At 45.1% G+C, this 24,038-nt stretch overlaps 1 protein-coding gene and 1 long non-coding RNA gene across 4 annotated transcripts in view; one reads left to right on the top strand and one right to left on the bottom strand.

Annotated features, from left to right (window-relative positions):
- Positions 1–5,515: 5,515 nt before the first annotated feature.
- Positions 5,516–17,983, bottom strand: FZD8 (frizzled class receptor 8). 2 transcript variants are annotated; one of them, XM_039526366.1, is made up of 2 exons: positions 17,964–17,983; positions 5,516–11,571 (listed from the first exon to the last, which is right to left on the bottom strand). In XM_039526366.1, the coding sequence occupies exon 2, from the start codon at positions 10,063–10,065 to the stop codon at positions 8,053–8,055; it is 2,013 nt and encodes a 670-aa protein (XP_039382300.1). In that variant the 5' UTR covers positions 10,066–11,571; positions 17,964–17,983; the 3' UTR covers positions 5,516–8,052. The 2 variants fall into 2 exon arrangements, with proteins under 2 accessions (XP_039382300.1, XP_039382299.1); XM_039526365.1 differs by having other exon boundaries at positions 17,901–17,977.
- LOC120398765 overlaps positions 11,815–24,038 on the top strand; it is a 65,518-nt gene continuing 53,294 nt past the window's right edge. Inside the window, exon 1 of one of the 2 annotated variants that reach the window (XR_005594690.1) lies at positions 11,815–11,940. This is a non-coding gene — a long non-coding RNA (uncharacterized LOC120398765). Of the gene's footprint in view, positions 11,941–22,436; positions 22,570–24,038 lie in introns of those variants that run through there. The other variant, XR_005594691.1, reaches the window with a different exon arrangement.

The raw sequence follows: 24,038 nt of genomic DNA, 5'->3' as shown, positions 1-24,038 counted from the left end.
AAAGAGAAAATAGAAGAGGAAGAAAGTGTAGCCCCAGCAGCAGGGGAAGAGAGATGGGATCAGGGAAAAACTGTCTGGGAAATGAGGAAAGGAAAGGAAAGATATGGAACAGAAGAGGCCAAGAGAATCTGGGAGAAATTGGCAGGAAATAGGACAGGTAGTGAAGTCAGTTGGAGAAGGTGAAGGACCTTGTGGTTATCGCTCCTCTGATAATTGAGTAGGGAGCAAGCTGCCTGAGCCTGTCTATCTAAATATAGGAATATGTTAGTCTCCCATGAATAAACATTTCTCTTCACAGCTCTGATCCTGAGCATTACTTTTCTCATGTGAGTAGTCCCACTGTCTACAAGTCACTCATATACTTAAGTGTTTGTAGGGCTGGGGGCTTAAAGAAGTGGTTAGTTCTGGAGGAGACTTCCACCCATGACCTACTGGCAAGTAGAAATCCTTTCCATTACCACTGTCCTGTAACACTTGCATGGATAAAGTGTGTCAGGTGTACAGTGTAATTATGAGATGTTTCCTATGGCCCTGATATAGCAAAAGGCTTAAGCGTCTGCCTAAGTCCCGCTGAAGTCTAGGATGATAATGGCATAAAGACTACACGTATAATGTTTGCAGATGATACCAACCTGGGAGGGGTTGCAAGTGCTTTGGAGGACAGGATTAGAATTCAAAATGATCTTGACAAACTGGAGAAGTGGTCTGAAATAAACAGAATGAAATCCAATAAGGACAAATGCAAAGTACTATCCTTAGAAAGGAATAATCAATTGCACAAATACAAAATGGGAAATGATTGCTTCAGAAGGAATACCACAGAAAGGATTTGGGGGTTATAGTGGATCAAACTAAATATGAATCAATGTAATACGGTCACAAAAAAACCAACTAACAAAAAGAACATCATTCTGGAACGTATTAGCAGGCGTGTTGGAAGAACTACTTTTTGCGTGTTCTTTACACTCTACTTGTCACTGATAAGGCCTCAACTGGAGTATTGTGTCCAGTTCTGGGCACCACATTTTAGGGAAGATATGCACAGACCAGATAAAGTCCAGTGAAGAGCAACAAAAATGATTAAAGGTTTAGAAAATGTGACCTATGAGGAAACATTGAAAAAGTAGGGTTTGTTTCATCTGGAGAGGAAAAGACAGAGGGGATATGATTACAGTTTTCAAATACATAAAAAGTTGTTACAAAGAGGAGGGTGATAAGTTGTTCTTATTAACCACTAAGGACAGGACCAAGAAATAATGGGCTTAAATTGCAGCAAGGGAAATTTAGGTTAGATGTTAGGAAAAGCTTCCTGTCAGGGTAGTTAAGCACTGGAAAAAAAATTACCTATGGAGGCTGTGGAATCTCTGTCATTGTCTAACCCTGGGGTTCGGGACCCCTCAGGGGGTTGTGACGTTATTACATGGGGGTCATGAGCTGTCAGCCTCCATCCCAAACCTCACTTTGCCTCCAGCATTTGTAATGGTATTAAATGGAGGGGAAGGACAGTTCAGTGTTTTGAGCATTGGCCTGATAAACCCAGGGTTGTGAGTTCAATCCTTGAGGGGGCCATTTAGAGAGCTGGGGCAAAAATCTGTCTGGGGCTCAGTCCTGCTTTGAGCAGGGGATTGGACTAGATGACCTCCTGAGGTCCCTTCCAACCCTGATATATTAAAATCTATTTTTAATTTATGAAGGTCACACTCATAGGCTTGCTATGAAAGGGGTCACCAGTACAAAAGTTTAAGCACCACTAGTCTAACCTGTTCTTAAAAAAAAACAAACACCTGTCAGGAATAGTGTAGATAATACTTAGTTCTGCCTCGGTGCAGGGGACTGGACTAGATGACCTACTGAGGTCCCTGCCAGTCCTACGATTCTATGATTTTATGTGCAGGCTTTGATGAATGGGAGCATAAATCTGCAACTGCTAGTCATCGCAGTTAGGGAGAAAGAGGATGAAGTTCACTATTCGAGCCAGCTGAGGGCACTCCTACCTGCTCATTAACACACAGCAGGAAGACGAAAGCCAGAGCCCATCTTCCTGCCATTCACATATACACACACTTCAGGCCAAAGGAAACTTGTTCTGGACACTGATTTTCATCAGACACTAATCTATTTGTAAGGATTTTTCATTTGAGAGTTGTTCATAAGGATTTACCAGCTGTTTGGGAAAGGGAAGAATCAGTTGCTCTCCCAATCGTTTTTTATTTCAGATTAACATTACCCATGCAGTGCACCTTAATGTGAGCCTGATTACATATTAATGATAACCAGGCACCTTGTGGTGACTGGAGAGCATCAACACACTTTGAAGTTGGACTGTTTAGGCTAAAGTTTCCAGCCTCTCTCATTTCTTCTTTTCCCCTTTGTTCTGTACTATCCTATGTTCCTATTTCTCCCCTTTCTCTCGCACTCCTGAACTCAGAGAAACCTATTCAATAGGATGTTTTGTTTCACTTTTAATTACCCTCCTCAAATCACTCCAGATCTCAGGATGAATTATGTCTGCATCTCTGACCTATGCCCCAGGGGTTGTAAAGTTTAAAGATAGTAGTTTGGTTGCTAGCAGAGGCTGTCAGATCCAGTGGTAGATTTAGTGTCATAGCTAAGAAAGTGTGGATACATTTAGGGCTACTGAAGGTAGAACATCTTAAATCACGTGGGAGAAAGGAGGAAAGATGACCATCTAAAGCACAGGACACAGAGTCAGGAAACATGGGTTCTATTTCCAGACCCACAACAGAATGAATGTGAATGTAGGGTAATCTCTTCCCTGTGCTTGCATCCCATGGAGACTTTTGCAAGAATTAATTCATTAGTGCATGTAAAGTGCTCCAAGACCATAGATTAAAGTCCTATAGGAATGAAGATATTATTATCCCAGCCTTCAGAAGGGTCAATTCAGTATTGGATCTGAGATAGTCTCTAAGGCAGTTTGCCATGCCTAAATTACATTAAATTATAACTCCATATTTTAAATACCAGACACTGAGAGTGTGGCAAAAAAAAAAGTTTGTGATGTACTGCACAGTTCCTGCTTCAAAGCAACTTCACTCAGCTATACGAGTTCAGTACACTACAGTGATGGGCACTCTCATGAAAGCCTAGATAGACAGAGCTGTCTGGTACTTTAAACATATTGAAAACAGACCCATCTTGTAAGAATTGTCCTCTATCCTCCTCCCACTATTCCCAGGAGTCTGTTTCCTTAACAAATAACTTCTACTACAAGTCTGGACTTCCTCCTCCTGGTCTGAAGCAGCCTTCACTCCACAGCTTTTTGGCTTTCCTTAAGGTCCTACATCTTTTTATTTACTCTACATTGGGCAGAGTGTATAGCCTACATCAGTCTCTAGACTCCTTGCACTGCATTTAATAACTTATCAAAAAGACCCTAGCAGAGACATTCCCATCAGCTCTTACTTTTCTTCCCAGAAACTACATAAAATGCACCACGGGCTTCAGATACTCACCCTGTTTCTGCTCTGGAGCTTTTACAAATTAAGATGGCAGACTGTTCATGAGCCTTGGAAGCAAGGCTGTGGTAGCCTGACCCCACTGAAATCAATAGGAGTTATGGTACAGACTTCACTGAGGCCCAGATTACCAGCTTCAGAATCCTACTCTAACTCAGACATGGACATCTTCTCTGAGCTTGGGCACTAGACTTTGCCCTTCAGCCTTAAATTCCCTTCCCCATGTAAAAATGAACACAATGTTTGCTTACCTCTCTCCATAGGGTGTTGGTAAAGTTTGTCAAGCACATTCAAAGAACTCTGGAGTTAGAAAGCACCATGATACTTTGCTTTCTAAAGTATTACACAGGAAGATTCCACAACAGACACACACTATTCTCTACACCTCTTTTCAAGCATCTCTTGCTTTTGTAGTGCCTATTTAAAGAAGGGAGGGGGAGTTATGGCATGGGCCAAGGTGAGTTTCCCAGAATGCCTGGCTCTTAAAGCCACATCTATACTTTTTCAATATAGTTATACAGAAAACCCTCCTGCCAACCCAAATTCCAGTTTCACTAACTCATTATAATCATATGTGGCAGCTGCTGGCATTGCTCATGTCAAGGAAAATGTCAAGCAGGGGCCAGAACGCTAACATATAGCTCTAAGGGAACCAACTCTACTGTGAGTTGTTATTCATTTGCATGCTCTAGCACACCTGTGAAGTTCTGCCTCATTAAAAAGCCCACAGGAAGCTAGGCTAGTTCCTTAGAAAACTACAGCCCTGCATTGGTATTAGTGTATTATGGTTAACAACCCACATATTTTCCTTTTGATAGACCATATAAGGACAAGGGTCCAGGAAGAGAAGGAAGGTTTAAAAGATACGTTGGCCCATAGATTGGGGGGTGGGGAGGGAATAAAGTAAGCACAGGTCTTCCTATTTACACAACTCAGCTTGGATACTAAGCCATAAGATCCTCCTATTAACTCCCTGGGGGTTGTCACTAAGACACCCAACTTTTCAAATGTTGTCACATAATCAGTTATGTAGAAAGACTGTAAACAATACAGCTTTGCATCAGCTCTCAGTTTAAACATGTATATCCCATGATTAACATATTAATTGAAGCCTGATGTGATCAATGTATCTATTATAATTTGGCCAGTAGGTGGCGATGTAGTATAAATTACTGATAAATGCTTTTAGTTCATTTTAAAGAAATTTGCATTACATGTGTTTCTACTACGACTGTTTTAGTAACTCTCTTGTAACTTTAGATATATGATAGATTGTCATCACACGTTAAAACTGTTCTGAAATAGTTCACAGTACCCCCATTCCTTATTTTGATCTAGAAATTGAGTCAGATTCTGAACACTGATGAATTGTGGTGGAATGACTTGTCATTGTCTAGTTGAGAAACAATACAGTATGATTTATTTTATTTCTTTTCTTATATTCCTAGTGCCTTCCTTCTGTTCTAAAGCCATCGTTGCATATAAATTCTCCAGCCCAAACATGAGTTTTGATTTTCTAGCCTCAAACACACTTTGTTGTCATTGCACCATTGTTCAGTTCTGACCCTATTTCCCACTGCTAAAAGCAAAGCCAACTGCTAACTAGCTTCGAGTCCGCTATTATGACTATGAGGTGAACCTTTATATCTAATAATACTGACAATTTTGCAACCTACTTAATGGTTATAACTAAGTGAAATAGATGGTACCTGTGCTGAAGAGGCAGTATGAGGAGTGCATTGTACTAGTTCCTAGGCTAAACTTGCATAATCAAAGGAGGTTCCCTCAACTTGTGCCTAGGCGGGTCAAGCTACAGAGCCACCACATTCCAGCTTTTTGCTGAAAGTGCTTTTATGGCAGTACTTGGTGTGCTGCTACAGCAACCACATGCCGCTATAACTCAACAAACTCTCGTAATAATACTTCAGAATAAGTTTCTTCAAACCTTCATTCTAGAGTTGACTGGAGTCAGAGGAGCCCAAATTCTATCTGGCAATAGATGATGCAAAAAATGTGACTTTATTAAGCATTCCTTAGTAGGAGCAAACTCCCTCCAAACCCACATGGAGGTTTTTTTCCTAAGTGCTAGGTAACACCCCATTAGTTTTATATGTGGTGCACATGGTGTAGGAAGTGTTTTTAAAACCACAATCTGACTAGCCTAAAGAAAAAGGCTTGTCTGTAACAGTCTTGTTCAGTTAGGTAGTATTGAACTAAAATATTATGCTAGTACAGGCTTTGCTACAATGCTGCAAAAATAGCACTAGCTAGAAGGCTTAAGTGGCTCATATTTACAGGGAGAGACACTTCACTTTAAGTATTGTCTGTACACAGAGCTAACAGGGCCAGCCTTTTTGTGCCCCCCACCCCCATGATTCAATTAACACCATAAAACTAGAAGTTCCTGTTTAGTTATGGGAACTCCTGAAGAGGACACCATAATCAAGTCAAAACTCACTGGGACAAAGTTTTTCCCACCAATGATGATTGATGCCTATGTCATTAGTAGGGCAGCTGCCCATCTCTTATCTTGATTGACAGGCTAATAAGGGACCTGGGGCTATCTTTTCATGGCTAACACACAACCTAACCAATTGCTTTTAAATTATTGCTAATCTCTCAGAAAATAAGCAAAATACATAAAAATATATTTCTGGGGCAAAGAAGTGTTTACTACAGCTTTTACTTTTTATGGTCTACAGAAGCCTAGTTCTGAAAACATACCAGCATTTAGTCATCACTTTCCAGGCAATAAAAGATTTTTTTTTTAAGAAAAACTTTTCATTTATAATAGTTGTTCTTTGCTTCAATTAGCAGTAAAAGAGAAGGGAGTTTTGTAATGCAATTGTCCTGCAAAGAAAAATGCTTTAAATTGGGTAGATTATGTGAGCAGACCACCTGTAGGGCATTCATGCCTTTTTTTCTATACTGCTCCAACCCATGCCTTGCTGCCTGCAGACTGGCTAACAATGGAGGGAAAAAGCTGTTTAAAAGGCTGTTCTCCCTTTTCCCTCTCCTGTTCACTAACTGTTACAAGTCTTCCTCTTCTATTTTTTTTTAAAATCTCACATCTCTTTAATTGAAGAACTTTAAGGCTCCATGGTGGCCAATTCTGCAACAAGAGGAACCCAGCAGCAGGGAAAGAAACTTCAGACTATACATCATGTTTGCAGAAGAGAAAAGATCAAAGTTTTTCTAAACTCAAAAGAGACCAAGTTCCCTACAGATTAACCCTATTCAGTTAGCTCCTCTTAAAGGAATGATGTTCTGAGCCGCTGAGCAGACAGGTAAAAAGTTCAACAATTGCCAAAGCATTCTTCTGTTAATTCAACAGCCTTCTACTCAAATTAGCTTAGTCTTGACAGAAGAACAATACCTTTTCTTTTGAAAAAGGACCATATTTGATATACAAAAGTTAAGTATGAAAGGTTAAGATGTTAACCTGTTAGTTTAATCTGTTAAGGAAAGACTGATCTAACAATTCTCAACTCACTGTTCTACTGTAAAACATGATCTATGGATTTGAAACATTAACCTTTACACTTTAGCACTATGTAGCCCCTCTAAAGGCAGGTGCTTACAAAAAACAGACAATAGCTATGAAAGGTAGGGTGAGTGTTCACATTCCTAAAATAACATCTATTTTACAGGATACATAACAAGGCATGTGGGAAATTACTGCCTTGTCCAACTTTAGTTTACATACAAGTGTGATGGCTTACAGAACATAGAGCAGCAAAGAATTATTATAAGGCAGCTCAGGTTTTATAACATTCAACAAGTCAGTCTAAAAATTTGTTTCTTTAAAAAAATCTCACATTTTAAGTTAAAGATAAGTAACTGCATTAAGGATTGCATTGGTAATATAGCTTATAGTGATATCTTTCAGTGACAGTTAACTACTAACAACATCTGGAATAATCAGGGTAGGAGGGGGAAGCTTAGAAAAAATCATTTATCAAAAGTCATTTTATTGACAAAATAGAATACTCAAATATTTGCTCTTACAGGGGGAGCCTCTAAACTTTACAAAAAATGTACAGACTGTATAGCTTTGGATATATACATATCTTACATATTTGTACAAAGTAACAAATAATTATATAAATACATTGTTTACTGCAAAACCCGTATTTATTTTGGGTGTATAATTAAGACATGATTTGTGTGTTTAAGGCATTTGCCTGGTTGTTAAGAATACCCAAAACCTGCAGTCCCATCAGGCCAATAACCTCCTCCCTTGGAGTAGGTATGAGGAGGACCCCCGTTGAAGGGAGCTCTACTGCAAGTCCACAGAGAGACTCAAACTACTTCTTGTCCTGCTCCCTCCAGAAACTGCTGAGACTCCTCCACCCTTTTCTGCCAGCACAATAATAAGCTGACGCCTTGAAGTACATGCTCCCTGCATATGAATGGAGATGGGGGAGGAGGGGGGCTGGTGCTTGGGGCCTCTGCCGGCTGAATTGTTCTGCACAAGCCGTAGCTAATGGGGACCATTAGGGGTTCATTAATGGCACCAAACAGTGAGGAAGCATTTCATACAGGCCAGCGGCCCCCCAAGCCTCTCCAGCTCTCACACTTGAGACAAGGGCATCTGCTTGGGGTAGGACACAGAACTGGCAGTGCCCGATCTCCACGTTAAACCAGTGCTGACATCGCTGTACATGGAGCCCCCGCCGCCTCCTCCCCCCGCCAGTCCCCCCACGGCCGCGGCAGCTACCTGCCCCCCGCCCCCTGCCCCCGTGGGCCCGGCGGCTGCAGCTCCCTTGCTCGCCCAGCAGCAACGGGTGCAGAGGGCCCTCCAGGACTCCAGGGTCTTCCCGGACCAGACCCAGACGCCGGAGGTGATGCCCACCACCAGGCACATGAAGTACTTGAGCATGAAGACGGCGTAGTCGGGGCGGCGGGCCTGGTCGGGCTGCTGGTCGCGGAGGCAGGGGCAGTTGTGCGTGGCCTCCCAGCGGGGCCGGTTGTGCTGCTCGTAGAAGAGGCAGGCCACCACGCTGGCGGCCGGCACCGTGTAGAGCACAGTGAAGAGCCCCAGGCGGATCATCAGCTTCTCCAGCTTGTGCGTCTTGGTGGGGCCGCCCTGCTGCTTGATCACGCTGCGGATGCGGAAGAGCGAGACGAAGCCGGCCAGCAGGAACATGGAGCCGATGGCCAGGTAGATGAGCAGCGGCGCCAGCACGAAGCCCCGCAGGTTCTCCAGGCTCTGGTTACCCACGTAGCAGATGCCGGCCACGGGGTCGCCGTCCACGGAGCTGAGGGCCAGCACGGCGATGGACTTGACGCTGGGCAGCAGCCAGGCGGCCAGGTGGAAGTACTGCGCGTAGCCGGCGATGGCCTCGTTGCCCCACTTCATGCCGGCGGCCAGGAACCAGGTGAGGGAGAGGATGACCCACCAGATGGAGCTGGCCATGCCGAAGAAGTACACCAGCAGGAAGACCACGGTGCACAGCGCCGGGCCCGTGCTCTCGTAGCGCACGTGCTCGGCCACCGCCAGCTCCGGCTGCAGCTCCGCCGCGCCCCCTGCCGCGCCCCGCCCGCCCGCGGCCCCCGCTGCTGCGCTCCCGCCGGCCCCCGCTGCTCCAGCCCCGGCTCCGCCGGCTCCCGCCCCGCCGCTGCACGCCACCTTCTCGTGCCCGGCCACCAGGCGCACCAGGTAGCCGAGCGAGACGAAGAGGTAGCAGGCGGCCAGGAAGATGATGGGCCGCTCCGGGTACTTGAACCGCTCCATGTCGATGAGGAAGGTGGAGACGGTGGCGAAGGTGGAGAGGAAGCAGAGCACGGACCACAGGCCGATCCAGAAGGCGGTGAAGGCGCGCTCGTCCGGGCTGAAGTAGGGGTTGTGGCAGGGCAGCGCGCAGTTGGCGATCTGCCCCGTCTTCACCCGGTTGTAGAGCGGGTGGCGCTCGCTGGACACGGACACCATGGGCGCCCGGCACTGGCAGCCCGGCTCGCAAGGGGGAGGTGGCCGGGGCTTGCGGGGGGGCTCGGCCGGGGGCGCAGCGGCCGCGGGGGGCCTTGCAGCGCCACTCGCCTTCCCGCCGCGGTGCGGGGGCTTGGCCGGGGGCGGCGCGGCGGTGGTGAGGTCCGTGCGGTTGTAGTCCATGCACAGCGTGTCCGGGTTGCCCTGCTCCGGCAGGCGGTCGCAGCGCATCCTGTCTGGCCAGGCGAAGCCGTACTGGCGCATGAGCGGGGCGCAGCCGGCCTTGGCCCGCTCGCAGACGCTGCGGCAGGGAGGCAGCGGCTTCTTATAGTCCTCCAGGCAGATGGGGGTGTACATGCTGCAGAGGAAGAAGCGCAGGTCGGCCGAGCACTGGATCTCCACCAGCGGCCAGAACTGGTGCACCTCCAGCCCCGCCTCGTCCTGCGTGTCGTGGTTGAACTGGTTGGGCATGTAGGTGTAGTTGTAGCCGATGCCTTTGCACAGGGGCACGGTGATCTCCTGGCACGCCAGCTCCTTGGCCGAGGAGGCGGCGGCGGCGGCAACGGAGGAGGAGGAGGCGGCGGCGGCGCTCGAGCGCTGCAGCAGGGAGAAGGCAGCGAGCAGCGAGGTGATTTCCAGCAGGTAACTCCGCTCCATGCTCGGCGAGAGGCGGCGGCGGCCGCCCGGCAGCTCCGAGTCCTCGCTGCCCCCTAGTAGCGGAAGGCGCCGGGGGCACCGCAAACGCCCTGAGGAACGGCCTCTCCCGGGGCGCCCCGCCGCCGGGGTGTATTGTCCTGCAGGCAGCCCCGCGTCCCGCCTCTGCCCGCAGGGCGAACCCCGCCCCCCCGGCTTGCTGCTGCAGGTGCCCGGGAACGCACCGCCACCCTCCGCACGGCTCGCCGGGCCGCGAAGGATACAGCCCCGGGGCCGCCTCTTCTGGCCTGTCCGGGGCAGGGGGAAGCCCCGCAAACAGCCCCCTTCAGCGTCTCCTGCAGCGCTCCGGGTACAGGGAGCAGCGCGTAGAGCCCGCGGGGGTGGGCGCGTTCAGTCCGCTCGGGGGAGGCTTGTCAGCCGCGCTCTCATCGCCTGTCGGCTCGGGGGCTGCACCCGCGCTCCGCGCTGCTCCAGCGGCCGCTGCGCTCCCGGCCGGGCGCCGCAACTTTCGCCTTCTGTCCCTGCGGTGCCCAGCCAAGATGGCTGAGGGCTCTCGGAGCCACGGACCTAGCCTGCGCGGCCCCCAGCAGCCGCACCGCACCGCCCGGGGGTCCCCGGTGCCCCTGCAGCCGCGCGAGCTTCCCCGAGCCCGCCGCAGCACGGTCCGGCCGCAGGCGCTGTAATCCCCCCGCGCCGCTGCGGAGCCACCTGGGTCTCGGCAGCCACAGCGCCCTTTGCACAACTTCTCGCTCTCCGGCCCCGGCAGCGCCAGGCCGGCCACCGCGCTCTCATGAATATTTATACCGAGCGCTGCCAAGCCCCGCCCCTCGCGCCCCAGCCACCTATCACGCGGGCTCCGGGCGGGGAGCGGGGAAGCCGGCCCTCAACCTCCGTTAAGGTGGAACGGACCCAGCGCTCTGCCCTCAGCACCTTGTTTGCAAAATCCGATGGGCTCGGTATCCCTCGTGATTTTCTAGGGGCGATGTATGTCTGTTCCTTTAAGGTGCAGTTTATTAGCTGTAAATGTTTCCTGGCAGGCAAGTAGTGATGAGAATTGCTTAAGCAAGGAAGAGGAGACTTCCTTCTAGTTTGGGGGCATTTCTTTCTCTTTTCGTGGTATGGTTTCAGAGATCTCTGGCTACTGCTTTGCGAAGGAGTAAGAATAAGTTTTCATCTGTGTTTTAAAATCCTCTAGGTATCAAAGCGCCAGCGTGCCTGAGAACGCGTTCCCAGTGAGCGTCGACTTCAGTGGTTTCTGCAAACAATGTAAAACATTGCAAGTTCCTCTGCCTGTATTGGAATATACTACAAAATCCCAACCAGGTCAGAGCTTGGACCTGCAGACAATCCTGGGAATAGCGTTCACTGGCTAAAGTGGGAATACTGGTGGCAGAAAACACTGCTCAGGGTAGATTTAGCCTCCTCGTCTTACATATTTTGTTTGGGTTTTTAAATCAGCGCTTCTCTAAAACCAAAACTGTGCCTTTAGGGCTTCCATATACAATGCATCTGTCAAAAAAAAAAAGTGTAAGCTATTAATGATGTCAGCTACCACCAAGGATATGTAGCAGATAAAGCATAAGTCAACAAAGTTTTAGTCCCTGAGATATAAAAAAGTCATAAAAATGCACTCACCAAACAGAGCAATTCATTAAGCTGATATATATATAGATAGATATATAGAATTTGAGTTATCCCAGTGAAACTGACAGCTGGTTAAATTTTGTGTGTCATTTTAGAGTGGCTGTACTTCCTCACCAGGAGCTGCTTAAAATAGATACTGTTTACCCTTGGTGGCAGGATCATATCGCCCTGCAATGAAAGTTTCAGTCGGAGCTTGGATTCTACGCAGTGGAACATAGATAAGTTTAAGTTTACGTAAGTCTCTTGCCTGGAGAGAACAAGTTTACAGTGTTGTTGAGAATTGTTTTGCAACGGCACAGATAAAGGATTAAGGGGAGCTGATGGAGCACAACTCCATATGTTGTACATGGCTTTGAAAGTCTAAGGAATAACTAAATCAGTTCTGAATGAATACAATGTAGGCCTTGGGGGGACCCATCCTGTAAACCCTGACACAGTCTTTCAGTCATTACTGGAACCTGGAGATCAAAGCACATGGATAGTTTATATAAATGCCCATGTTTGTGCCCCCAAATTGTCATCTCTTTAGGGGCCAGATCTTGGCATCAGCTGTAAAGTAGAAGTCTCTGCTGAGTTCAGATAGTGACATTAAGAAGAATTTCTGCTTAATAAGTGATGGCACAATGTCATCCTTAATGTTTAAAGTTTGATTTTATAAACCCTATTCATCTGACTGCTCCACATGGTGGTTGGCTGTTTCTTGTAAAGTCTCCTTCTGCTGGATTAATGATAACGCTGGTCTTAATCAGACCAGCTGGTTTTGGGGGGAAGGAATTGAAAGAAACTTTTCAGAACGTTGTTGATAATATAGGCTATCTTCTTGCCCGGTGTTTGCTCAGAGCAATTGACATTGGGGGAGATACAGCCTGCCATCGATTTGTCACTGGACTGCTAACCACCTTCTAAAGAATTGTTCCAAGTCTCATTTCAGGAAGGATCTGCCCACGATACAGAGCGTAGTTACTTGAATGAGCCTAAAATTATGCCTAGTTGAGTGTAAGAATCCCGAAAGTGAGGGAGATTTAATGGCTCAGTGAAACACCCAGAATATCCTTTCGGGGGGGGGGGGGAAGATTCAATAAAAGACTGAAAATTAATAATAATAAACACAGCATCGCCCTCAGAAAGGCGGATATGTAAAATAAACATGTTTTTAATAGTCGATTGGCCAAATCTCTCCAACAGGTACTCAGTAGGTAACAATATCTAGGCAGGAGGTGACAATATTTTATTAGTTAATTCTATCTCCTGTTCCTCGTTTGATTCTAATAGTTTCATGGGTTCCGAACTAATCGCTCGCTTTCAAGCTATACTTCTAGGATGGAGGTAAAACGAGATTGCGGTGGGGATTTTGGCTTCTTTATCTGCCACTTGTTAGTGCTTCGATTAACCCTTCCCCCTCACTTTCCGAACCACCTTAAGTGAGAGAGGATAGGGAGGAGGCGGGGAGGCCGGCAGCCTGGCAGGTTCATTTACGCTTGTTAGGACATCCCAGGGGGTTGTCTTACTCCTAGAATGGAGTGTTTATTTTTTAATTGATGTGCTGTTTCATTTAGCGCTTGTATGGAGCTCACGCTGGGGCTGTAATTACTGTAATCGCAGGAACAAGCGTTTCAGTGAGCCAGGAGGGTGGCAATACGGTGGGATTTATTTTTGGTGGTGGCAAATTTTGTGATTTGTCAGGTTTCGAACCAAAAAAAAAATCTAGTGTTAGGAAATTAAGTTGTTGAGGGGAGAAATGTAAATCTTCCTCAGAAGCTGGCGGTCAAGCTATTAAATGAGTATTTGTAGGAAATTAAACACGTGGCACAAACCCAGAGCGAGAAGTTGTTATTGCTGCTTCTGCTAACAGGCTCCTCTCCCTTCCTTTTGGATTTAAATGAATACATAGATTATCTAGTTAGAAGGAAATGGGTAGTAATGAGGCAATAAACAAGTTTCCTATGTAATCATTTCGGTAACTTGCCAAACAAACTCAATTTCTCCTTCCCTCGCCCTCCTCCCCCAAGGGAAACCCGATAATTACAAGCAAAACATCGCAGATCCGCATTTAAATACCATGCGTTACCATTTTGTGTTACAAGGATTTCAGGTCACAAAATTAATCTTACAGAGTTTCCCTGTTACTTTTTGTCAAACTCAAAACTACTGCTAAAGAGTCTGAAAGCTCCCTTTTCAGAAATATTGATAGTTTACTGGGCCCATACGATTTTGCTTAATGTTAAAAATACAAGGAAAGGAACTCTGAAAACTTGCCACCTTTTTGATAACTTCGTCCCTTAATCATTTGGAAAACCTCCTCCAGGTCACTCCCTAGAACTGGATCTGATTATCCATATTAGGAGGTGTTGCTTTGTTGCCTACTTCAAAAAGTACCTCAATTAAAACTTTTTCTACGGGGTGTAAAAATGAGGAAACCCAGTCCTAGGATCTGGTATGAATCTGTAAATTACCACTTTGACAGGAACACTACTGGTTGTTATAAAGTACGTTTTACACCCTGCTTAGACATTGCACTGCAGAGACAACAGATGTGAAGTGACTGTTTCCAAAAGCAACAGATTCTGTAAAGTTTCCATTGCTGTATTTCAGCCTGGAAACTCAGGAGAGGTGTTGAATGCTACAGTTTAGAATTACTCTACTAGAAATCACTGAGTTTCTCAGTAGTAGGTGCGGCTTAAGTTTTACTGTTATTCACTGTTATGTTTCCTGCTTTTTTTATATTTTGTGAAAAGAGATGTAACCCCACTACAAAAATCAGAAACCATTCAATAACAGAATTCTTGTATTTAAGAAGTTTTCTAAGTAAAACAAGCATAAACTTGAAAATCGTAGAATAAGCTTGTAGCATGTTATAAATTCAGAACTTGATCATTCCTTTGGCTTATTAATGAAAGATGTGTCTAAAGCCCCTAAAGTCTGTCTAAAGCCCCTGACGTCTGTTTTGACAATCCCAGTTACTATCTCATTGTAAAAATTAAGAAGAAATAGAGTGAGGATATTTGTGGAATCAGCTGAAGAAAGCTTTGGATTGATTCAAAGCAATAGAGCCTGTTTCCATCTGCATTTCTTGTGTACCTAATCCTTTCCCTAAAGACAATGGACATTTTGAGGTGTACAAGGAATGCAGGATCAGGTCTTAACTGTGTGTGTGTTTTCCTCAGGAAAAAAAGCAGCTCCTTTCTGAAAAAATTAGGCTTCACTATAGTAAGGTAAATAACTTAGAGCAATTTCAGAACAGATGTCCAGTCATCAAATCATGCAAAAGTATAAAGCCACCAGATGAAGGCAAGGAACAGTTACAGATAGTATAATCTTTTGCAAGAGTATTGATTAGCAAGTAGATAGAACTCTCCCCCATGCTCCAACTGTCACAGGTATTCTGTTACTTTAGGAAAGCAAATTCTTGATAGTTTGATGTGCCCAAGGATTTGAATAATTCTCCAGGGATAGTCTAATATTACCTCTAAAATGTCCACAAAGCAACTTTTATTAGACATAACCTTGTGCCCTGAATGTTACCAGATAGCAACCAAATAACCAATGATACAGGAAGTTTAGTATATCACATCCTAGTGATTGTTTCCTGAATATTCTTTGAAGGGAAAATCTCAACAGCTTCAATTGAAATAACCTTATCTTTAAAAGTGTCTTTTGACTAATTCTCTTTATTAACTGAGACACTTCCATGATATCCAGGAGGGCAGCAGGACTTCCTTTTAAATTCCTGTCTAATGTGCTGTATTATGCTTTATTATGACATGGTCTACATTAGCGAGATCAGTTAATTGAAATGCATTTACACACACACACATACACACACACGCACACACTTTGATAGGGAGGCCACAATCAATTTAGGTCCGTTACCCCAAAATTTATAGGAATAAAGCCTCCACTGAAGTTCATAGACTAAGTTCAGAAGAGACCCTTATGATCATCCAGGGTGATCTCTTGCTTAACAGGTTTCAGAGTAGCAGCCGTGTTAGTCTGTATCCGCAAAAAAAACACCTTTTAATCCAGTCCTTGAGCTCCCGTCGGGGAGTGGGGTCAGAGGCTTGCCCTGCTCTGGCACTCCAGCTGGGGAGCAGGGTTGGGGGCTTGCCGCATGGCTTCCAGAAGCAGCAGCATGTCCCCACTCCAGCTCCTCCGTGTAGGGGCAGCCGGGGGGCTCTCTGGATGCTGCCCCCACCCCAAGCGCCGCCCCTCACAGCTCCCATTCACCAGGAGCTGCGGGGGCGGCACCTGTGGATGGGGCAGTGTGCAGAGCTGCCTGCCTGCACCTCCACTTAGGAGCTGGAGGAGGGACATGCCACTGCTTCCAGGAGCTGCTTGAGGTAAGTGCCACCCGGAGCCTGCACCCCTGAGCCCCCCTGCCATGCCCCAACTCCCTTTCCCAGCTCTGATCCCCTTCGTGCTCTCCAAACCTCTTGGTCCCAGCCTGGAGCACACTCCTGCACCCCAAACCCCTCATCCCCAACCCTACTCCAGAGCCCACACCCCCAGCCAGAGCCCTCACCCCCTCCTGCACCCCAACCCCCAATTTTGTGAGCATTCATGGCCTGTCATACAATTTTTATACCCAGATGTGGCCCTCAGGCCAAAAAGTTTGCCCACCCCTGCCATAGACCATTAGACACCAACCCAAAGCAGCACCAGACACTGCCAGAACAACAGATGCAAAACCTGAAGACATATCTCCATTGGTATGATGATGAACAGTGCCTGCAACACACTTTTCAAGTTCCTTGGCCCTGGGCCCTACACATGCCTATCACAACATGTGCTGTAGGTCAAGGGTTCTCAGTCTTATTCTTTCTGAGGTCCTGTCCTTCCCGCAACATGCTATAAAAACTCCACAGCCTGGGTGACCCACTGAGGTGAGTCAGGGACTGGAGGTAGCGCTCCCTCCCTGAGCCCCATCAGCGCAAGCTGCCCCTGTTGCTTTGCACCCTGGGTGGCTGCCTCGCTTGTCCTGCCCTGGTTACAGCCCTGAATGAGACAATTGCTGTGCTATTGAATGAACTTCTACAGGAAAATGATAAAAGACAAACACCATCATCTGTGGGTGAACACTTTGTCACAAAGGGATCATTTTATATGTGACCTCTCAGGGTATGTCTTCACTACCAACATTAAACCGCTGCCGTGGCTGTTTAGTTGTGGCACCAGTGCTGGAAGAGAGCTCTCCCAGCGCAGTAAAAAATCCAGCCCCACGAGGGGAGTAGCTACCAGTGCTGGGAGCACAGCTGCCAGTGCACTGTCTATACTGCCACTTTACAGTGCTGAAACTTGCAGCACTCAAGGGTGTGTTTTTTTCACACCCCTGAACGAGAATTTTCAGCGCTGTAAAGTGGCAGTGTAGACAGGGCCTCAGTCCCCATCCTCAAGGGAAAGCTGCACAACACCTTCAAAAGATAAGCCTGAGAGCTTAAATTCATAACTTTGCTAGATACTAAAAATCATGGCCTGAATAGACACAGTGGATTTATGGGTTATTAAAGGAAACTATAACCCAGGAATCCCCTCCTCACCCAGCCTTTTATTCCCCACCCCTCTTTCCCCTTATGACAAGAGAGGTGTTAACTGGCCACTTCACCTTTGTAAATGGCCCCTTGAAATGTGTTAACTATTTATGCTAAATAATCTGTTCCACCCTGTATTTAGCTGTGACACCCTGAGTACTTTTCCCAGACCTGAAGAAGAGCTCTGTGCAAGCTTGTCTCTCTCACTAACAGAAGTTGGTCTAATAAAAGTTATTACCTCACTCACCTTGTCTTGGGAACCTTAACTGACCAACAGGAGGAAACATACCATTAACTTGAACAAAAAGAAAGGTGATGCTTCACATCATTTATACAGTTGAATTGATAATGTGAAGTAGAACAATATTTAGAAAGAACATTAGTTCAACTAGCTGCTTTGGGATAAACTTGTAATAGTGTTAGAACCTTGAGGAATACAAAATTGTTCTTAAATTGTGATACTATGTTTAGTGGGTTTTTTTTCCTGAAGTACATTGAGCCATTAGTGAGCTTGTATCATTTAAAACAATGGGTTTTACTTCTGCCAAGTGTTTGTGCAAGCATTTTAACTTGTTTCCTGTTCCTAATTGCTGCTTAGATACAGGATGCACAATAGTAATAATTTGTTAATACAGAATGATAAAAATCACATTTAAAGAAAATCCTTACCCAAGTTTCTAATTATACCTCTTATCATTCATCCAGCCTATTTACTCTTTGTATTTCACTTACTTATCTTGGAGAAAGAAACATGATCTCTGAGGACCTGATCCTACCACTATGCTTAAGCTAACTACAGCCATAAGTAGCCCTACTGATTTAATTAGGACAATTTGTGGAGTAAGGTGCTACTAAACAAGAGAAGGATTGCTGATCTGGACACTAATTGTTCTCAGCCTTTTGCTCTCTGGCTCTAGCACAATGGTAGTGCCAACACGGTTGGGGAATGTTTACAACTTTTTATTAACACTTAAAATGCAGTTTCTCTTATCAAACTTTGCAGAAGCTTTAACAAAATCTAAATTGCAGCCTATTGCAAAGCCAGGGTGGAACAATGAGGAAAGACAGTGCAGGGCTTCGGGATTAATCCAAGCTAACAGTAATTTGTCAAGTTTAGCTATTTTCAATCTAAAATTGAATCTAAAAACAGTAAACTCAAATAATAAAGAACAGACCTCCTGGGACAGGGTCTGTTTCCCTAAGTGCTCATAGTCTCTGTTTAGCATAATCCTCACCTCTTTCCCCTCCATGAAGCCTAAATAGGCTCACCTGAATTTAACTAGCTCCCCAATACTAGTGCCTCCCTGAGTTTTCTCTTAGCTTTGGCTGGGTATTAACTCCCGAAAGCTCAGGCATTTGCCTGGCTTGGTTTGACCTCCACTTAGGGATGCCCCTTGGGTATGGTGTAGTAGGGCTTCAGGATTCCCACAGGGGACGCTAAGAGACCTGTGCAGCCCTCACATGGCCTAAATTAAGTTGGCAGTTAAGTCACAGCATACAAATGTTCTGTTTTCATGTTACCACCACCTTTCTATGTGCGGGTACAGGGTACCTAAAACTTCTAAGCGGCACCTTTGTCCTGAATCAGGCCTCAGAATGAGTGTAAGTCCACGCAAGTGGAGAGAGCTACTGTAGTGGATCCTAAAACCTGAATGTGAATGTGAAAGGCATTTTACCAGAGCTGGTCAAAAACATTTTTTCTACAGAAAATTCTGATGAAATTTTTTTCTAAATTTTCTGTGGAAAACTTCCATTTTTTGGTGGAAACTGGAATACTGAAAACTTCAGCTGGAATTTTAAAAATCTCCTTTTGGAAATGCTTTGCAGTCCCTCCTGGGAGTTATAATTTAGATGCCTCCCCTTCTCCAAGGGCCAGGATCCCTGGTCTGATCTCATCTCCCGTGATGCTGTCCCATGGTCTCCTCTCTTGCAGAGGGCAGATGGTACATTGGGGGAGCTCCTAACTGTGGTGCATCATGGGGATGTTACCCAACTGGACCGCCCAGTCCATTGAGGAGACTGGGGACATGAAGCAAGCAAACTACAACTCCCTTGATGTACTGCAGCAATATTTCTAAATTGAATTATGTCCGTTTTCAGCCAAAATATTTCAACTTGTGGGTGTTTGGCTTTTTTGATTAAAAACAAACATATTCTGTAGCAAGTAGACACTTTTCCTGAAAAATTTTGTTTAGCTGAAAACCAAATTTCCCATTAAAAAAAAAAAGTTCCAACCAAAAATTTTTGGCCAGCCCTATATTTTATCTTCTTAATTCCACAGACTCAGTTTGTCTGAGTGAGCCTGTAGGGATTTTCTTCCTTTTTAGGGTATCTGTTTAGTTTTCACTGATAGGACATCTGCCTCTGTTTCCAGCTGCATTCAACTTTGTTGTAGTTATCCTTGCTATTGCAGCATTTTACAAATCTCAAAATGCTAGTTCCCAATGGGCTGAACTTTGACTGGTGATTTGTGCATTACCAACACATCTGTTTCAAGGGATGTGACAATTTTGCTTTTTTTGAATGGGTTCAGATACCAAATATAAGATATTGCACTGATTGAATAATAGATATAGGTAACAGATAATATCAGCAACATAAATGTAGTTCTCTCCCATGCTCAAGCAGAGTGGTGTATGAGACAAAGATTTAATCCAGGATTTGGCAACTAATTATTCACTGATATTTAGCAGAACTAAATCTTCAGAAACAGAGGTTCCTGATCTAGCTAATGTTCCTAATCCCCCCCAGCATGAAAACTACATGCTTTTGAGGAAGGCATAAACCTCACAAGAATGATAAAGTAGTGACTATAGTAGGTTCTAATGAATATAAACTAAATTGCAAGTCTTGTATCTCAAGTATCTTGTTCACTGTTACAGAAATCTTGCAACTAGTTACAATGTCTAAAACCTACTACATGTATTAACGTATAATTATGACTACGATCTAAAGCCCATTGGAGTCAATGGTATCACTCCCTCTCACTTCAGTGGACTGTGGATCAGGCCGTAACCAAAAAAAGAAAAAACTAAAACTGTGCTAATGTCAACACGCAAGGAGGATTGAGTGATGTAATGTCAGTTCAGTGTTTCTTTTTACAGCAGACTTTGTCCAGTATTATCAAAGGAACCAGCAGCATGTGTCATTTCTTCAGTCTGCTTAGAGGATCATCACTACTGTGTCACAAAGCACAACATACTTGTAGCTCTCTGTTCTTGTTTGATTAGCAATACCACTCTTGTACCCTTCTGCGAGCATTTAAGGCCCCAAACCTACAAACAACAATGTAAGTAAAGCTTTGTATATACTCACAGTAGAACTCCCTGTTTTATGAACTAATTGGGGATTGAGGAGTTCAGGAATGGAATGACTCAAAATTCCATTAGGTACAGTGCATAAATTGCAGTATGGTGCACTGCATTGCTTTCTTTTTGTCCTTCAAACCATTGCAAAGTGATTTCCAATGCACCAAGGCATTGGTATGTGAAGGGTTATCAACTAGTTCCTCATCAACATCATTTCCATTATCTGACTATTTCCCCCCTCCCCAATCCCTTCAGGAAAAAAATGGGTTGTTTAACTGTTCATAAGACTGGCAATCTTAAAAGTGAGATTCTGCACTTGAGTAGCCTCATCATCCCATTGAGGTCCACACATGTAAGTAAAGCTATGCCTGTGCTTACACATTTGCAGCATGGGACTAAATGTTTTACACTTAAATTAAACCTTTTTAAAGTGATTCTCATAACTTGAAATAAATATATCCATTGCCTAGAGACTACACTTTCTATAGCGTGAGGAGACTTGGTGCTGTTATCATGAGGTTTAACAAGGATAGCTTATGCTTATATCTATTCTCTTTAGAATTCTAAACAGGAATGTATTGAATGATTACTGCCCAATGTGACTAGAAACTATTTTAATACTCCTCCTTTCCCAGTACTACTTTATACTTTCTTGAAATAATTATAATAATTGTAGGGAAGGATCATTGTCAGGCAAAATTCCAGAAAAGTAGTTGTAGTAGTACACTAAGCCCTTGCAATTTGAAGGAAGTGTGGCTTAAAAAGCAATTCCTCATTCTCCTAAAAGATTACTTGTAAGAGCGAGGTTTTCTGATAAGTCTTGAAATGGCAATTAATTGTGTAGTGGCTCTGTAGCTTCTTGGTGGCTTGCATCTATGCACTGAGATATTTATTCAAGGTAATAATTGTTTATGGAATCAGAAAGTACATAAAATCTGTCAGGTTGAAAGACAAGAGACTAAATGGTGTTTACAGGTCCTTAAAATAATTTAAAATGTAAATACATCTTAACATTAAATTTTGAGTTTCTGGACAATACAGATCTAAATCTAGAGAACAGATACAGCACAGTTAATAGCAGTGCAACATTCCTCATGTCCCTTATGTGCTGTAACCCTGACTTGGAGGGATAATGTCAAGAGGTGAGAGGGAAGTTGGGTTTCCAGGTCTGTTCAGTCCTTTGCATCTCTAGCAAGGATTGTGGACAAGGGAGCTGATTATAATGTGGGCGTCTGTCCACTAGTAACTGGACCGGGACCAACCAACTCATCTTGCATAGATCAGATGGGTTAGTAATTTCTGTCACTGCTGAAATTTAAAATAAAGAATAGAGAGTTTGATCCTACAAACCCTTCCATCTGTGAGTAATCCTTACTAACACCAGTAGTTCCAACGACTTCAAAGGGACAACTTGCATGAATAAAGGTTGCAGGATCAGGTCCATGAAAGAAAAAGAAAGAAAGAACACTCCCCACCCCACCCCTCCACCCCCACAGCTGGAGTTAAATATTTTAGGGGAAAAAATCAGCAGCCCATCTGTACATGTGTTCTAAACTAGTTCACTGAAAGACAGCAGTTTATTGGCATTTATTGACACAAAGCATCAGTTTGAAGCTCTGTATAACTTCCCATCCTCTTCCATTTACCACCTCCTGCTTTTATTGACATTCAACATACCCGCTACTTAGCTTCAGATGGAGCCAGATCCTCTAAGAAGCTCTGTTGTCTTCCTGACTGTGGCCCCATGAAGTGACCATGTACACACCTAGTAAGTCAATTCATCTTTAACTCATTACTGTCAGTACATAGAGCTTATGATTTGAATGACTGACTGCTGGGTTCATTTTCTATTTAGGAATTGATGTTTGGAGATCTGTGGCCAAACCCTGAGCTGGGGGCCTCAACTCCCATTGACTTCAATGTGAGTGGAGGGTGCTAAGCACATCTTGAGAGGCACTCAGCACCTTGCTTGACTGGATCCTTGTCGGTTACCATACTTTACCTTTTTCTTAAGAAGGAGAGCTACTTTGGTAAGGCAAGATCTGGGCACACATGATTTTCATGGTGACCTCCACTTAAATGCACTGTATTACTGAGATTGCACACTAAAATTTTTTTTTTGCACTTTTACAGAATAAAATGACTTTTTCCCCTTGGTTATCTGTGTAATGCCTTATGTGTATATGATGCTTTGAAAAAATCCCTCTTGTAATAGTGTAAGGTTCTGATCCTGCAGTGGAAACTATGTGGGAAGATTCTTATGTCTGTATGGAATCTCACTGGTTTCAGTAGGACTGCACAGATGGTAGATTCTGCTTGCAGCTGGGTCTTGGATTCATATGATGCCTAGCATCTGGAGAGAGATGACATCTTGTTCTCCATAATCTCACCTTTCATTTTTTAATAAGTCCATAGTGGTTATAGTTGTGAAGAAACACTTGGTTCACATTTTAGGTTAACAGATGCAGAGATGTCCGTGAGTCTGCAGGATGTTTTGAACAGCAACTCTGAGAAGTTTGAGCTGCCCCATTCATCTGCATGAGATGTTAACTGAGATGTCCAGTAATGATAATTTAAATATCAACATTGTTGACTATTTCAGTTCTTCACGTAAGACAGGAGAAGGTGGATCACAAATGTGCACAATATACTGGGAATGATGTGTTATTTTGATTACTCAGAGGGGTGGCATTTGGGACATACTGCCACTTTTCTTTTCCTTTCCTTAGTCCAGAAGGAGCTGAGCCCAAGCAAAGTACATGAGTGCCTTGATACTCAGTCAAGGGGGAGCCAAACTTGTGGCGCTTACAGAACAAATGAACACACGCGTGAGCACACACTTTAAATATCTGCACAATCTGCTGAGAGCAATGTCTCATTTTGATGATCCATGTGAGTGGAGCTTATTTTGTGGCTTGATATGTGAAAGGGGTGACTAGTACATAAGTTTGAGAATCACTGGACTAGACCAACATTTCTCAAATGCGGCCACCAGGGGCTTTTCATGCAGCCACGAGAGCCTCCTGGGTGGTGATGGCAGGCGACGAAGCATTGGCCCCTCCCCCTCTCTCCTTGTTGCTCCTGGATGCGCCGCCTTGCACCACCTCTGAAGAGAGGTGGGGAAAAACGCTGCAGGAGAAAGGTGAGTTCTTGACCCACGTTGTGTGGAGGAGGCTTGGGCAGCAGGCTCCAGTGGCAGGACTTCAGGAATCTGGCCATGCGGCCCCAGGCTCCGACGGTGGGGCAGCGGGTACTGACCCGCCACAGGCGGCAATCCCAGCCCCAGCCACATGGCAACGGGCTCCCAGCACGGGGCTTTGGGCGCCAACCCCTTGCTCTGGCCTCAGGGCAGCAGGTGCTGACCCCTGGATCTGGCTGCGGAGCTTCAGTTGACCTCTAGCCCCCAGTTCTGGCCATACGGTGGCAGGCGCTGGCCCCGAGCTCCAGCTATGTGGCCCTAGCCCTGGTGCTGATCCCCTGCCCCAACTTCACCGGAGCA

This window comes from Mauremys reevesii, linkage group 2 (genome assembly GCF_016161935.1).
Source record: "Mauremys reevesii isolate NIE-2019 linkage group 2, ASM1616193v1, whole genome shotgun sequence".
NCBI classification, from domain to species: Eukaryota; Metazoa; Chordata; order Testudines; family Geoemydidae; genus Mauremys; species Mauremys reevesii.
This window is presented reverse-complemented; position numbering and strand designations above follow the sequence as displayed.

Excerpts from the sequence above, each read along its gene's own strand:
- FZD8 (XM_039526366.1), bottom strand. The coding sequence starts at position 10,065 with ATGGAGCGGAGTTACCTGCTGGAAATCACCTCGCTGCTCGCTGCCTTC.